Here is a 13054-nt window from a genome sequence, read left to right on the forward strand (position 1 = left end):
CATGTAGATCATTTATGACCTATACTAGTAGGTTCAGGACAGTGGAAGGGGCAGAATTAAGATTAGTTTACTTGGTGGCATGAATGAGAGGTGAGGAAATAGATACAAGCAGTGCAGACATCTCTTATGTAGGTCTTCCTGTCTCCATCGTAACAACTCAGCTCATGACAAGCTGTCTTTGCCCTTAATGCAGGCAGAACTCAAGCTACTACATTGTCATGCTCAGATTTTGACATTTACTGTCAAACATTTCCCTTCATAAGAATATTGCAAACACATTACAAATCTAAAAGGTAATGTTAAAAAATCCATATACTTGCACACTTAGTATTAGTCAATTAAGTAGGTTTTCTCAATGACCTTTCACCTCTTAGAGGTAATCCCTTATAACTCTGATTGAATAAGTTTTAATGCTTTCTTCATGTTTTCTGTCACTGAGTAAAAATGCATTATTCTATTAGCAAATGAAAGTATCAAATGTTATATAATCGATTAACCTCTGAATCTAAAATTGGTCCATTTAAATTAATAGCTATGGAAACATGGGAATCTATCTGCAACATTAAAGAATATTGTGCCACAGGTATACATGTAAATTCAAGGATTAGATCATTCAGAGCCTAATCAACTTCATATTAAAACAATTTTATCAGAGGGGCTTTGAGGGAGAATCTATTTTTTAACTGATCCCTTTGTATCAGTATTGCTGGATCTGACAGGCATTGTTATCTTATTAAAGATAATAGTGACTGTTGTAAAAATTAGATTGAATCCCAAGTTGGACTGTATCTCCTTGCTTATAGACATGAGGGGAAGAGAAAAAGATTTACTTATTATTAGTTTGAGAAAATCATATCTGATTTTTGATACCAGAAGAATGAACTGGCTCTCTTAAGTTTTAATTTCAACGTGTGCTCTATTTTTTTTGATGGTCTCTAAATTTAGTGATCAGAAGAACTATGAGGCATTCCTGTTAAAAAAGAGTTTCTGAGATGCCCAGAAGTTCAGATTTTGGTGGGAGCTAAGAGATGCATTTTAAACACTACTAGCACCACCTACCCTAGTGACTGTGATTTGTGGATAGCGCTATTTGTGTGGAAGCACTGATGTGGGGCATCGCTGACCCTTCTAACAGTCAAGCGTCAGCACTTAATACCACTGTTCACGATAATCTAAGAATACTTACATACACTAAATCCTGGGGTTCATATGTATATAATTTATTGGAGTATCTTCCAATTATATCAGCTGTGACTGTTAAAGAAAGATCTGCCAAGAAAAAAATGTCACTGATGTCTTATTTAAAATATTCTTAAAATCATTCTTGTCTCTTACTCTAAAACAAATGTTAAGCAATGTGTGAGCAAAATTAGTTTACATTCATGCAAATTCATGATTAGTTAACCTATATTCTTATTTTAATGTGTCACAGCTCTCTGCTAATACAGTTTGGAGAACTGTATTGAACATATATTGGTTTATTGATTTAATAGCATCAGTTAATTTTTAAAAAATTTAAAATTTACATATTATAGATATAGTGAATTTTGATTGTAGAACTAACAAGAGCTGTTATTGACTGGGTTAGGGATGACTTCCCTTTAAAAAGAATAGTAGTTGAACCAGCATTTAAAAATAAATAAAAGCAAGAATGCTAGTGTAAGTCTGATAGAATGGAATTAAACACATACTCACCAACATCATTCTTGGGACATATTGTCCATCAGGAGATAAATTCTTATCAGTGGTCTCATGCTAGCAGGAGAAGAGAAAAATAAATGTCACTGGATTGGATTGTTGTTGATGGTTGATTTAAAAAATGTTTTAGATGAACAACATTTTAAGAAAATTGTGTATTTTGGTCTTTTACAATTCCATATAGCATTCTATATCAGCCAACTCTTTAAGCTCTTTTATCTTAGAAATATAAAATAAAAGGGATTCAAATTTTCTGTTGAATTGTGGTATTAAGAAAACATTGTAGTGGTCCTGTACCATGAGATTCAGCATGATGAAATTATTCTGTACCATTTCTCGTATTTCTTTATTTTGGGCAAACATTTTTTTTCACTGCTATGGGGGAAAACTTAACACCAGTTAGTTTTAAGGCTAAAGATGCTTTCAGTATAACAGCAAAATAACCACTAGTATTTTGCATTTTTATGCATCTATAACTTAGGTGTAAACAGTTCATTGACCCATTGCTACTCTGTGTCTCTTTGGGAAGCAATGGCAAAGTCTGTCCATGAATGTATCCAGGGATAATCTGTTAATGAAGCCATCAGTTTTATGATTTCATGTATCTCATTGACATATTGTTTAAAACAACGTCTTTCAGCAAGCTTTTCCACTTTTTTTTTTGTGCAAGGAAGAAGGCTATGAAACTATGAAACTGTAAAGACGTATAATAAAAATATTTTCATATTTTCAATAGACTGCTAACAATCATTGTAGTCTGCAGGTACCTTAGTAAAATTGTGGTACTCTGGCAATTGTCTTTTTTTTTTTTTAAATGAAATTTGCTGAGTGGCTTCTTAACAATTCCTTCTGGGTCACTTTTTCTACTTCATATTGGAAATACAATAAGATCTCAGGAGCAAAAATTATCTTAACAGTATTGATAATTCTCCAAGTGATGAATAACCATCAATAGCTCATTACTGAACAGAGAGAGTGTGGAATTAAGTGATTAAGTTTGAGCCAAAGTGTACAGTGCAATTGGATTTAAAGTTCTCGTATTTTCAACAAGACTTAAAGTAAAAATTTGGTTGACAAAACAGCAAAGTAGTCTGTATAGTGTCACTCAAAACAGGGCCCCAGAACTCAGAGCATCACCAGGTAGCTCATGAGAAATGTAATTTCTCAGGTACCATCCTGGACCCACTCAATCCGAATGTGTTGGGGTAGGATCTAGGAATCTAGCTATGGCTTAACAAGCTTACCAAGTCATTTGCATGTATACTGTGGTACAAGTGGAAAAATAAAAATCAATTCTATACCCAGAGATAAAAGGATGTTATGAACAAGATGCTCATTTCCATTGAGCATCTGGTGAAAGATTTCAGAAGACTTAAAGTTGTTATTTAGATTTGTTTTAGTTTTTACAAACAGGCTATTAATATTTGACTATTCTCACATCCTTTTGGTCTTGTAACAACTCACAATATACAAAAGAAATCTCAGTGAGAGTTCCTTCTAGATTCATTTTTCAGTATCTTTTGATTTTAACTCTAAAAAAAAGTTTTTATGGTCACTGACTTCTCTTTAAATAAGAAAAAATTAGATAACTATATAGTGAGGGAATAAAAGAATTATGATTTGAATACATAGGATGTCTTTTAAAATGTTTAATTTTGAAAGGATGCTGGGAACAAAAAGATTAAGAGATAGACTTAAGCATAAATCCTATAAACAGGTAATCATATGAAATACTTGTTATTGAATAACCCTATTTTTTTCCTTTTATCTCCAAAGTGTTAAATAACACACTTTGAATTGTTAATAATTTTATTTAATCTTCCAACTTGGAATATAAGTAAATTTTAGGTAAGAATAAATCCTGCAACTTACCTTTTAAGACTCATGACAGAAAGAAACATGACTTCGCCAACAACTTCAAGCTGGTAAAAAAGCACACTAGAGATCCAATGAATGAAATATTCTTCCTCCTTTTTTAGAAAACTAAGCCTAAGAATACTTACTTTTTTTAGAGGTATAGGACTGGGACCTCATAAGCATTAAGCAATAATCTTTCTACTAGATGGCTTCCTGTGGTTGAGCATAGGCAGGCGTAGGTATCATGAGACACACAACTATTCAGCAGCAATATGAGTCATTCTGATTCCTGAACTTCAGCTGCCATTTCTTCCCACCACCTTCCCAACAGCTGGAAACAAGGACAGCTGTGTGTAGGGAAAGACATCGAGGTAACTCTTGGAAAGCTAATGTCAGCATCAGACTTCTGGGCAATTGGAGTCCAAGGAAACATTTATCAAGACCACAGAATATTGAGGCTTACCAGTTCAGCTAAGAATGGATTGTTCAGACATTTAAACCAAGACACTATTCTATTTCAGGGAAAGCAGGAAGTGTTTCTGCTTCTGGCAGACAGTGAAATAGGGACTTCTAAAAAGGGATCAAAAACGTTTAAAGCAAAGAGGCAGATAGTAAATATTTGAGGTTTTCTAGGCCATGTAGCTTCTCAACTATTCACAGCTACTCAACTCAGCCATTATTGCACAAGAGCAGCTGTGGACAGTAGAGAACAAAATGAGTGTAGCTGTGTTACAGAAAAAATTTATGGATGCTGAAATTTGAATGTCATGTAACTCTCATGTGTCACAAAATACTATTCTTCTTGACTTAAAAGAAACATAAAAATCATTCTTGGTTTGTAGACAGAATAAAAACAGGTGGGCATATTTGCGGTAACTCTGAACTACCCCACCAGATTGTGAAATATTTCAGTTGAGAGAGTAAAGATTTTTGGTAGCTGTACATCTGAGATTCCCTAAAGCCTGAGTCTGCCAAACATAGCTCTTATCCACATCATTTGGTGAATTGTCTTTTGAAATTCTACATTTTTCTGTTAAAATAGGTCATAAACTCAGATGATTTAAAATTCAAAAAGCAAAAAGGTAAAAATCCTTCCTCCCACTCCTGCCTTCCAGGAGTAAGCTGCACTACCATTTCTTATGTTTCCTTCCAGAGGCTTTCAGGACATATAATCAAATAGGTACATGCATATATGTGCTTATTTATGTAAATAAATGATTATGACTATGAATTGTATATGTCCATACAAATGCCCATGTGAATGTATATGTATTTATTCCTTTCCTTCAAAAACACAAATATGACACATTATAGACAGGTAGTTGCATTTGGCTTTGTTAACATGATGATGTATCTTGGATATCATTTCCTTGTGCTTCTGTATAATATTCCATTATATGAATTTTCTTTATTAAATTAGTCCACTGAAGATATATTTAAATTGTTTCTAATTTTTTGTGTTTAGGTTGTTTCCAAACATTTACACACACTGATTTGGTGAACATGATATTATTTATATGTGATTTTGCACATGGGTGTGCATATTTGTAAATAAACTTGCAGAAGCAGAATTTCTGGGTCGAAGAGAATATGCATCTGTGATTTTGGTACATATGCTTTCCATAGAAGCTATCCCAAGTTGTATTCTCTTGGATAATGGGAGTGCTAATTGTTTACTCTACCACTGGTTATAAAACTTTTAATTCTTTTATACAAGAAGCGAAAAGAGGGTTTTGCTTCCTTATTAAAAATAGTCATTATATGATCACAGTAACTCTGCTTTTGGGTATAGATCAGAAGAAAATGAAATGAATATCTCAAAGAGATACCTGCACTCCCATGTTCATTACAGCATTATTTACAACAGCCAAGACATGGAAGCAATCTAAGTTTTTGTTGACACATTTGCAACAACATGGATAAAACTTGAGCTAAGGGAAATAAGTCAGAGAAAGATAAGTACTGTATACTCTCACTTACATGAAGAATATAAAAAGAAAAAGAAGACTCACAGAATGGAGAATAGATTGGTGATTTACAGGGGTGAGGACTAGGGGAGGGGGAATGGGTGAAGATGGTCAAAGGGTATCACTTCCAGTTATAAGACGAATAAGTTGTGGGGATCTAATGTACAGTATGGTGGCCATAATTAACAATGTATACTTGAAAGTTGCTAAGAGAATAGACCTTGGCAATTCTCACCACATGCAAAAGGTAACTGTGAGGTGATGAATTTGTTAACTGACATTATTGTAGTAATCACCTTGCAAGATATGTGTATCAAATCATCACACGGACACCTTAAACTTGCACAATGTTGTATGTCAATTACATCTCAGTGAAAGCTGTAAAAATAGTCTATTTCACTCATAAATTTAAGTTACTTATTTTCCTATTCTGGGAACTATCTTATCTTTTGTTCCTTTTTTTTTCTATTGACCTGCTGACCTTTTTCTGATTAATTTTTTTTGATATCGTTAATGTACAATTACTTGAACAACATTATGGTTACTAGACTCCCCCTATTAGCAAGTCCCCACCACATACCCCATTACAGTCATTGTCCATCAGCATAGCAAGATGCCACAGAATCATTACTTGTCTTCTCTGTACATACTGTGTTTCCCATGTCCCGCCCCCCTACATTATGTGTGCTAATCATAATGCCCCATTTTCCCTCTTATCCCTCCCTTCCCACCCACCCTCCCCAGTCCCTTTCCCTTTGGTAACTGTTAGTCTATTCTTGGGTTCTGTGAGTCTGCTGCTGTTCTGTTCCTTCAGTTTTTTCTTTGTTCTTATATTCCACATATGAGTGAAATCATTTGGTACTTGTCTTTCTCCACCTGGCTTATTTCACTGAGCATAATACCCTCTAGCTCCATCCATGTTGTTGCAAATGGTAGGATTTGTTTTCTTCTTATGGCTGAATAATATTCCATTGTGTATATGTACCACATCTTCTTTAGCCATTCATCTACTGATGGACACTTAGGTTGCTTCCATTTCTTGGCTATTGTAAATAGTGCTGCGATAAATATAGGAGTGCATATGTCTTTTTCAAACTGGGCTGCTGCATTCTTAGGGTAAATTCCTAGGAGTGGAAATCCTGGGTCAAATGGTATTCCTAGTTTGAGTTATTTGAGGAACCTCCATGCTGCTTTACACAATGGTTGAACTAGTTTACATTCCCACCAGCAGTGTAGGAGGGTTCCCCTTTCTCTACATCCTTGCCAACATTTGCTGCTGTTTGTCTTCTGGATGTTGGCCATCCTAATTGGTGTGAGGTGATATCTCATTGTGGTTTTAATTTGCATTTCTCTGATGATTTCTGATTAATTTTTATGAGTACTTTGTATATTACAGAAATTCACCTGTGTGACATGTGTTGTAGTTTTCTGGGGTCTTTTTGGTCTTTCTCTTTTGTGTTAAGCTTATGATCATGTGGAAATTCAAGTAATCAAAAGTATTAGTCCTTCCTTTTAGGCTTTTACTTTTTTCTCTGTTTTTTTTCTCCTTTGTCACTTTCAAGGTAGAGTGAAGACTAGGGTGAAGCAAGAAGAGCAAATAGGATGCATAAATAAAGTGCATTTTTTACATTTAGGAAAGCATTTGTGTTTCAGATTTTTATATTTTATATTTTTTATATTTTGTTTCTGTTTTATTTATTTAACTTTTATATTTAATTGAAATATATTTGACATATAATAATAGAGTTTCAGGTGTGCAACATAGTGATTCAACAATTATATACATTATGAAATGCTCAACATTACAAGTGTAGTTACCATCTGTCACCATACAAATGTATTACAACATTATTTACTGTATTCCCTGTGCTGTACTTCTCATCTCTGTGACTTATTTTGTAACTGGAAGTGTGTACATCTTTATCCCCTTCACCTATTTCACCCATTTCCTCATCGCCCTCACCTCTGGCAAACACCAGTTTGTTCTCTCTCTTTGAGTCTGTTCCTATTTTTTGTTTGTTTTGTTTTTCAGATTCCACGTATAAATGAAATAATTTGATATTTGTTTACCCCTTTCTGACTTATTTACCTAGCATAATACCCTCTAGTCCATTAGTGTTGTTGAGAATGGCAAGCTTTCATCCTTTTTTATGGCTAAGTAATATTCCACCATATATATATATATATATATATATACCACATCTTCTTTATCCAGTTATCTATTTATGGGCACTTTGGTTGCTTCCACATCTTGGCCATTGCAAATAATGCTGCAGTAAACATAGGGTGCATATATCTTTTCATGTTAACATTTTTGTTTTTTCAGGTAAATACTCAGAAGTAGAATTACTAGGTTGTATGGTATTTCTATTTTCAATTTTTTGAGGAACCTCCTCACTGTTTTCCATAGTAGTTGCACTAATTTGTAATCCCACCAACAGTGCACAAGGGTTCCCTTTCCTCCATATCCTTCCAATACTTGTTATTTCTTATCTTTTGGATAGTAGCTATTCTGACTGGTGTGAGCTAATATCTCATTGCAGTTATAATTTACATTTTCTTGGTAATGAATGATGTTGAGGATCTTTTAGTGTTGGTTGGCTATCTGTATGCCTTCTTTGGAAAAATGTCTGTTCAGGTCCTCTGCCCATTTTTTAATCAGATGATTTATTTCTTTGGCTGTATAAGTTCTTTATATATCTTGGATATTAGCCCCTTTTTGGATATACCATTTGCAAATATCTTCTCCTATTCAGTATGTTGCCTTTTCATTTTGTTAATAGTTTCCTTTGCTGTTAAAAGGTGTTTTAGTTTGATGTCGTCTTGTTTCTGCTTTTGTCTGCCTTGCCTGTGGAGACAGATCCAGAAAAATATTGCTAAGGCTGATGTCCAAGAGTTTACTATTTTTCTTTTATGGTTTCTCTTATATTTGCGTCTTTATGTTGAATTAATTTTTTCATATGGTATAAGAAAATGGTCTAGTGTCATTCCTTTGCATGTAGCTGTCTAATTTTATTATTAGAAGAAACTATCTTTTCCCTTATATATTTTTGCCTTAATTGTCTTAGATTAATTGACCATAAAAGTGTGGATTTATTTCTGTGCTCTCTATTCTGTTTCATTGATTTTGTGTCTATTTTTCCTTCTTTTGCCAGTACTATACTATGTTGATTATTATACCTTTGTAGTATAATTTGAAATCTGAGATTGTGTCTCTCCTGCTTTGTTTTTCTTTGTTAAGATCAATTTGGCTGTTTGGGTCTTTTGTGGTTCTGTACTAGCATCCTAGGCACCCCTCATGTCTCACCTTTCCTGAATCCAAGAATTTAAAGAAATAAAATCTTAATGATAGTATCCTCTAGTCCCTTAATGGATTAATGTTTATAATTAATCTATGTAACTTATTTTGATAATAAATATGAGGTATGGATCCAAATTTATTTACTTTTTCTAGATGGATACATAGTTCTAATAATAATTATTTTACTTTATCTCCCCTATTCCTTATTTAAACACTACTTCAGCATGTAAAAACTGCTGTAGTATTCAGTTTTATTTCTATACTCTATTCAATTAATTTACCAATAACATATTTTTATTATAGTTTTATAAAATGTTTCATATTAATTAAGGGTTAGTCCCAATTCTTTTTTTCTTTCAGAATATTCTTAACTCTCTATGCCTGATTTTTTAAAATTACAATTTTGGAATCATCTCTTTTTAAAAAAAATTTCTTGAACCAATTTTTAGTGATTGTCTTAAAAAGTTTTTAAGGGTAGAAAGAATTGACATTTTTATGATGTTGAGTCTCCCTATCCAAGAACACAGTATACCTTCTCATAGGTTTGTAATTTTTTCCTTAGTAGTACATTTAGGTTTATATGGATTTTGTGCATTTTCTGTCAAGTTTATCCTCAGATATTTTATCTTTTTTATTGTTATTTTAATGGGGCATTTTATAAGTTGTTTTGACCTTTTTTCTTCTAAGTGCTTTTAACTTTTCGGTATTAATTTGGTCTTATCTAATTTAACTTTATCTTCATTCTTCTGAATACTGTTAATTGATTCTCAAGATTTATATGCATATAATCACCGCCTGTGAATTAAAATATTTATACCTTCTCTTTTCCAAGTTTTGTACTTTTAATTTTTCCCATCTAACTGCATTGGTTAGTACCTTCAGAACTATGTTAGTAATTGTGGTGATTGTTGACATCCCTGTCTTATCCAGACTTCAGCAGGATACTTTAACTTGTTTTATCAGTAAGCATGATATTGGATTTTTTATTGGGATGGATATTTCTTTGTTAGGATAGATAAAAATAAATTAACATTGTTTAATAAAAGTGTTTTTTAATTAAAAATGAATTTTGCATTCTATAGAATGTCTTTTTAGCACTCATGGACATAATGGATATTTGTATGATTTGTTTCCTTATGAAAATTAAATTATTTTAATTAAAAGGTTTCTTAATCTTGATTCTTTCTGACATTCCCAGACTGACTCTCACTTTATCAGGATGTATTCTTTAAATATTCTGCTGGCTGCTCTTTGCCAATATGTTCTTTGTTATATTCCCACTTAGAAATAAGATTATTATGTAGACTTATTTCTTTTGTAATATTTGTCCAGTATTGAGGCAATGTTTTACTCAATTCTCAGTTGGAATCTTTCATTTTCCTTTAAAGGGAATTGGAGTTGAATGTTCCATAAGATATTTGATAAATTCTTGGGGAATTTGTATTTGATAAATTCTTGGGGAGCTTTTAAAAATATAACTTTCTTCACTCTATCCTAAAAGATTTAATAGATCTTCAACTATAAAAATCGTATCATTGTTGGTCATTGAGCATATAACAGTGCTTGGGACATAGCAGTGGATATTCAGTAAGTACTTTACTGATTGACTCTGAATATGGATTTTAAAGAAAGCTCTCCTAATTGTACTGATGATCAGACACACTTGAGAATGGCTGCTCTAAACCAGTTTCCTATTTAAGCTTGTGTAATACCTAATGAGTGGTGCTATTTTATTTATGTGACTTAATCAAAAGTTTTCTTGGCAGATATTAGCTAAACTTACTGTGGTGATCATTTTGCAATATATACAAATATCAATGCATTACACTGTACACCTGAAACTAATATGATGTTGCATTAACTATGCCTCAAAAAAGTTTGCTTGGGTAATTAAGAAATAAATACAAGGGTATTCAGAGTTGTTGTTTATTAAAAAAAACATTCTAGTGCAACTCAGTCTAAACAGTATATGATAGCAGAGCAAATACATTTTTTTGTATTCTTTAAAAAGCTAACATGCTAGTTTTTGGCTCTTCTATGAGAAGGTATCTGCATCATCTGTCAAAAATAACTGAGGGGTGTTTTCCTTTTTCTGAATATAAAAGAGACCTTCTTCATAAGTCTGTATCTGAGTGGTGTCATTTCCCCATCCTGAAACAGAAGATAGTAAGCAGTGCGTTAATGCAGAACCATAGAAGAACTCTGAAATGGGAATATGATAAGCAGATATCGATGTACAGATACTTAAATCACCAAGTGGTTGTTTGACAGTAAAGAGGATATACAATAATAACTAGACATGAACAGCATGTGTCCTTTCAGATGATAGTCCTGAGATTTTATGACTGTTTCAAATTTCAAGGCCCAGAGCCTTCAACCCAGTAAGTGTTATGATTAGTGGGGATTGAAAGGACATCTTTGGACCATACAAAAACTCTGGCTTTCAGTATGTACAGGAGGAAATAACAGTTAATCTTTGCATACTTTGTAAATCTATCGGTAATACTTTGGACTGGACTGCACAGTGCCCCTGTATCTCAAGTGCCAAGATGCTGCCCCTTTCAAAGTCAGAATACATTGTGGGAAAAAAAGGAAGTCCAAATTTTGCTTTGAGTTCTGATGTGGGAAAAAAATCCTGGTGTGGGAATTTCATGGTTGAAGACGCAATAAAAACAGGTGTTTCAGAACCATCCAGAAGAGTAGAGAAGAGGGAAACAATGCAACGAGTTAGGGAAAGAACCCCTAGCTTTTAAAGAAGTGATACAAGTAGTTGAGAATGTGCATTAGAGATTGAATAATAGTATAATTGAGGAGAAGAATGCAAACATCCAGAAATATTGCTGAGTATTTTCAGGAAATGTCTCTGTACACTGATGAGAACAATTGAACTAATTTGAAAATAGAAATGTTTGCAGGCTAGTTTGGAACCAGGTTTTCTTGCGTATTTCAGATGTTGTCAGACTGTAGTTTCTACTTTTGATACATGGCTTAAAGATAGCTAGGAATTATGAAACAATTATGGGGCAAGATAAATATTCTATGATCTTTACTTGTTAATTTTTGTTTTGTTTATTTGTTTTGGTAACAATCTTAATAAAACATAACTCACATACCATACAATTCCTCCATTGAAAGTATACTCTTTTTTTATATATTCACAGAGTTGTACAACCATCACCACAATCAGTTTTAGATCATTTTCATCACCTACAAAAGAAACTCTGTACCCTTTAGCTATTACCTCCTAAATCTTCCATCTCCTAAACACTATGAAACATCTACTTTTAGTCTCTTAGAGTTTTTTATTCTGGACATTTCATAAAGGATTCAAGTAAGATGTGATCTTTTGCAACTGGATGCTTTCACTTAATACATTTTTAAGGTTTATCCATGTTGGAGCTTATATTAGGACTTCATTCCTTTATGTGGCCAAATATTATTCCTTTATATGGATATAACACATTTTATTTATTTATTAGTTGATGGACATTTGCGTTGTTTCTACTTTTTTTCTTGTATGCATAGTGCTGCCATGAACATTTGTGTCCAAGCTTTTGTGTGAACATATGCTTTCATTTCTCTTGCGAGTGGAGGATCTAGAAGTGGAGTTGCTGGATCAATGCAACCTGTAACTTTTTGAGGGGCAACCTGACTGTTTTTCCAAGTGGCTGCATGATTTACACTCTTACTAGCCCTACTGTTGGTTTGCCCTTGCCTGACCTCGGAATCTGAACATTGGAAGACATGTTACATTACTTTCTTACTTACCTTAGCCAGAATCCCTTCTATCTTTAATAACTCTTAAAGATTTTCTTTACAACTTTACTTGAACTCATGTTGTAACTTCATGCCATGTTTTGCATTAGGTAAAAGTTACTCTGGAAATAGCCAGTGAGACTGGGCTGGGCTGTTATTAATTTCCCTCTTCTGTTTTAAGTATCATCCAATGTTGCAACTTCAGCAATGGGAAGAATTGCTATTCTCTGCTTCTGTTCAATTTAGTTCCACAAACATTAAAGGAACATCTGCTATATGCCTTACTCCGCTCAGCACTGGGTGTACAGAGGTAGGACAATATAATCCCTGCTCTCAAACAATTCGTTCATAACCTTTGTAGGGGACTCTATTGTACTGTAATTATTTTTATATACTTTATCTCATAATCACAAGAGGCCAAAGGTGGTGCAGAGTTTCAGCTCTCTTTAGTGTCTCTTCTCTGTTAATTACCATA

The 13054-nt window shown here is 33.4% G+C and overlaps 1 protein-coding gene across 1 annotated transcript in view; it reads right to left on the reverse strand.

Moving 5' to 3' along the window:
• Positions 1-384: 384 nt before the first annotated feature.
• The window catches only part of LOC118917090 (uncharacterized), an 86761-nt gene continuing 74091 nt past the window's right edge, over positions 385-13054 (reverse strand). The window contains exons 2-6 of the mRNA XM_057504969.1: positions 10877-11116; positions 1996-2061; positions 1692-1755; positions 1183-1269; positions 385-434 (exon numbers count right to left, since the gene is read on the reverse strand). Of these exons, the coding sequence (XP_057360952.1) occupies positions 385-434; positions 1183-1269; positions 1692-1755; positions 1996-2061; positions 10877-11116 (507 nt within the window). The remainder of the gene's footprint in view (positions 435-1182; positions 1270-1691; positions 1756-1995; positions 2062-10876; positions 11117-13054) is intronic.

Source organism: Manis pentadactyla, chromosome 7, assembly GCF_030020395.1.
Source record: "Manis pentadactyla isolate mManPen7 chromosome 7, mManPen7.hap1, whole genome shotgun sequence".
In the NCBI taxonomy this organism is placed as follows: Eukaryota; Metazoa; Chordata; class Mammalia; order Pholidota; family Manidae; genus Manis; species Manis pentadactyla.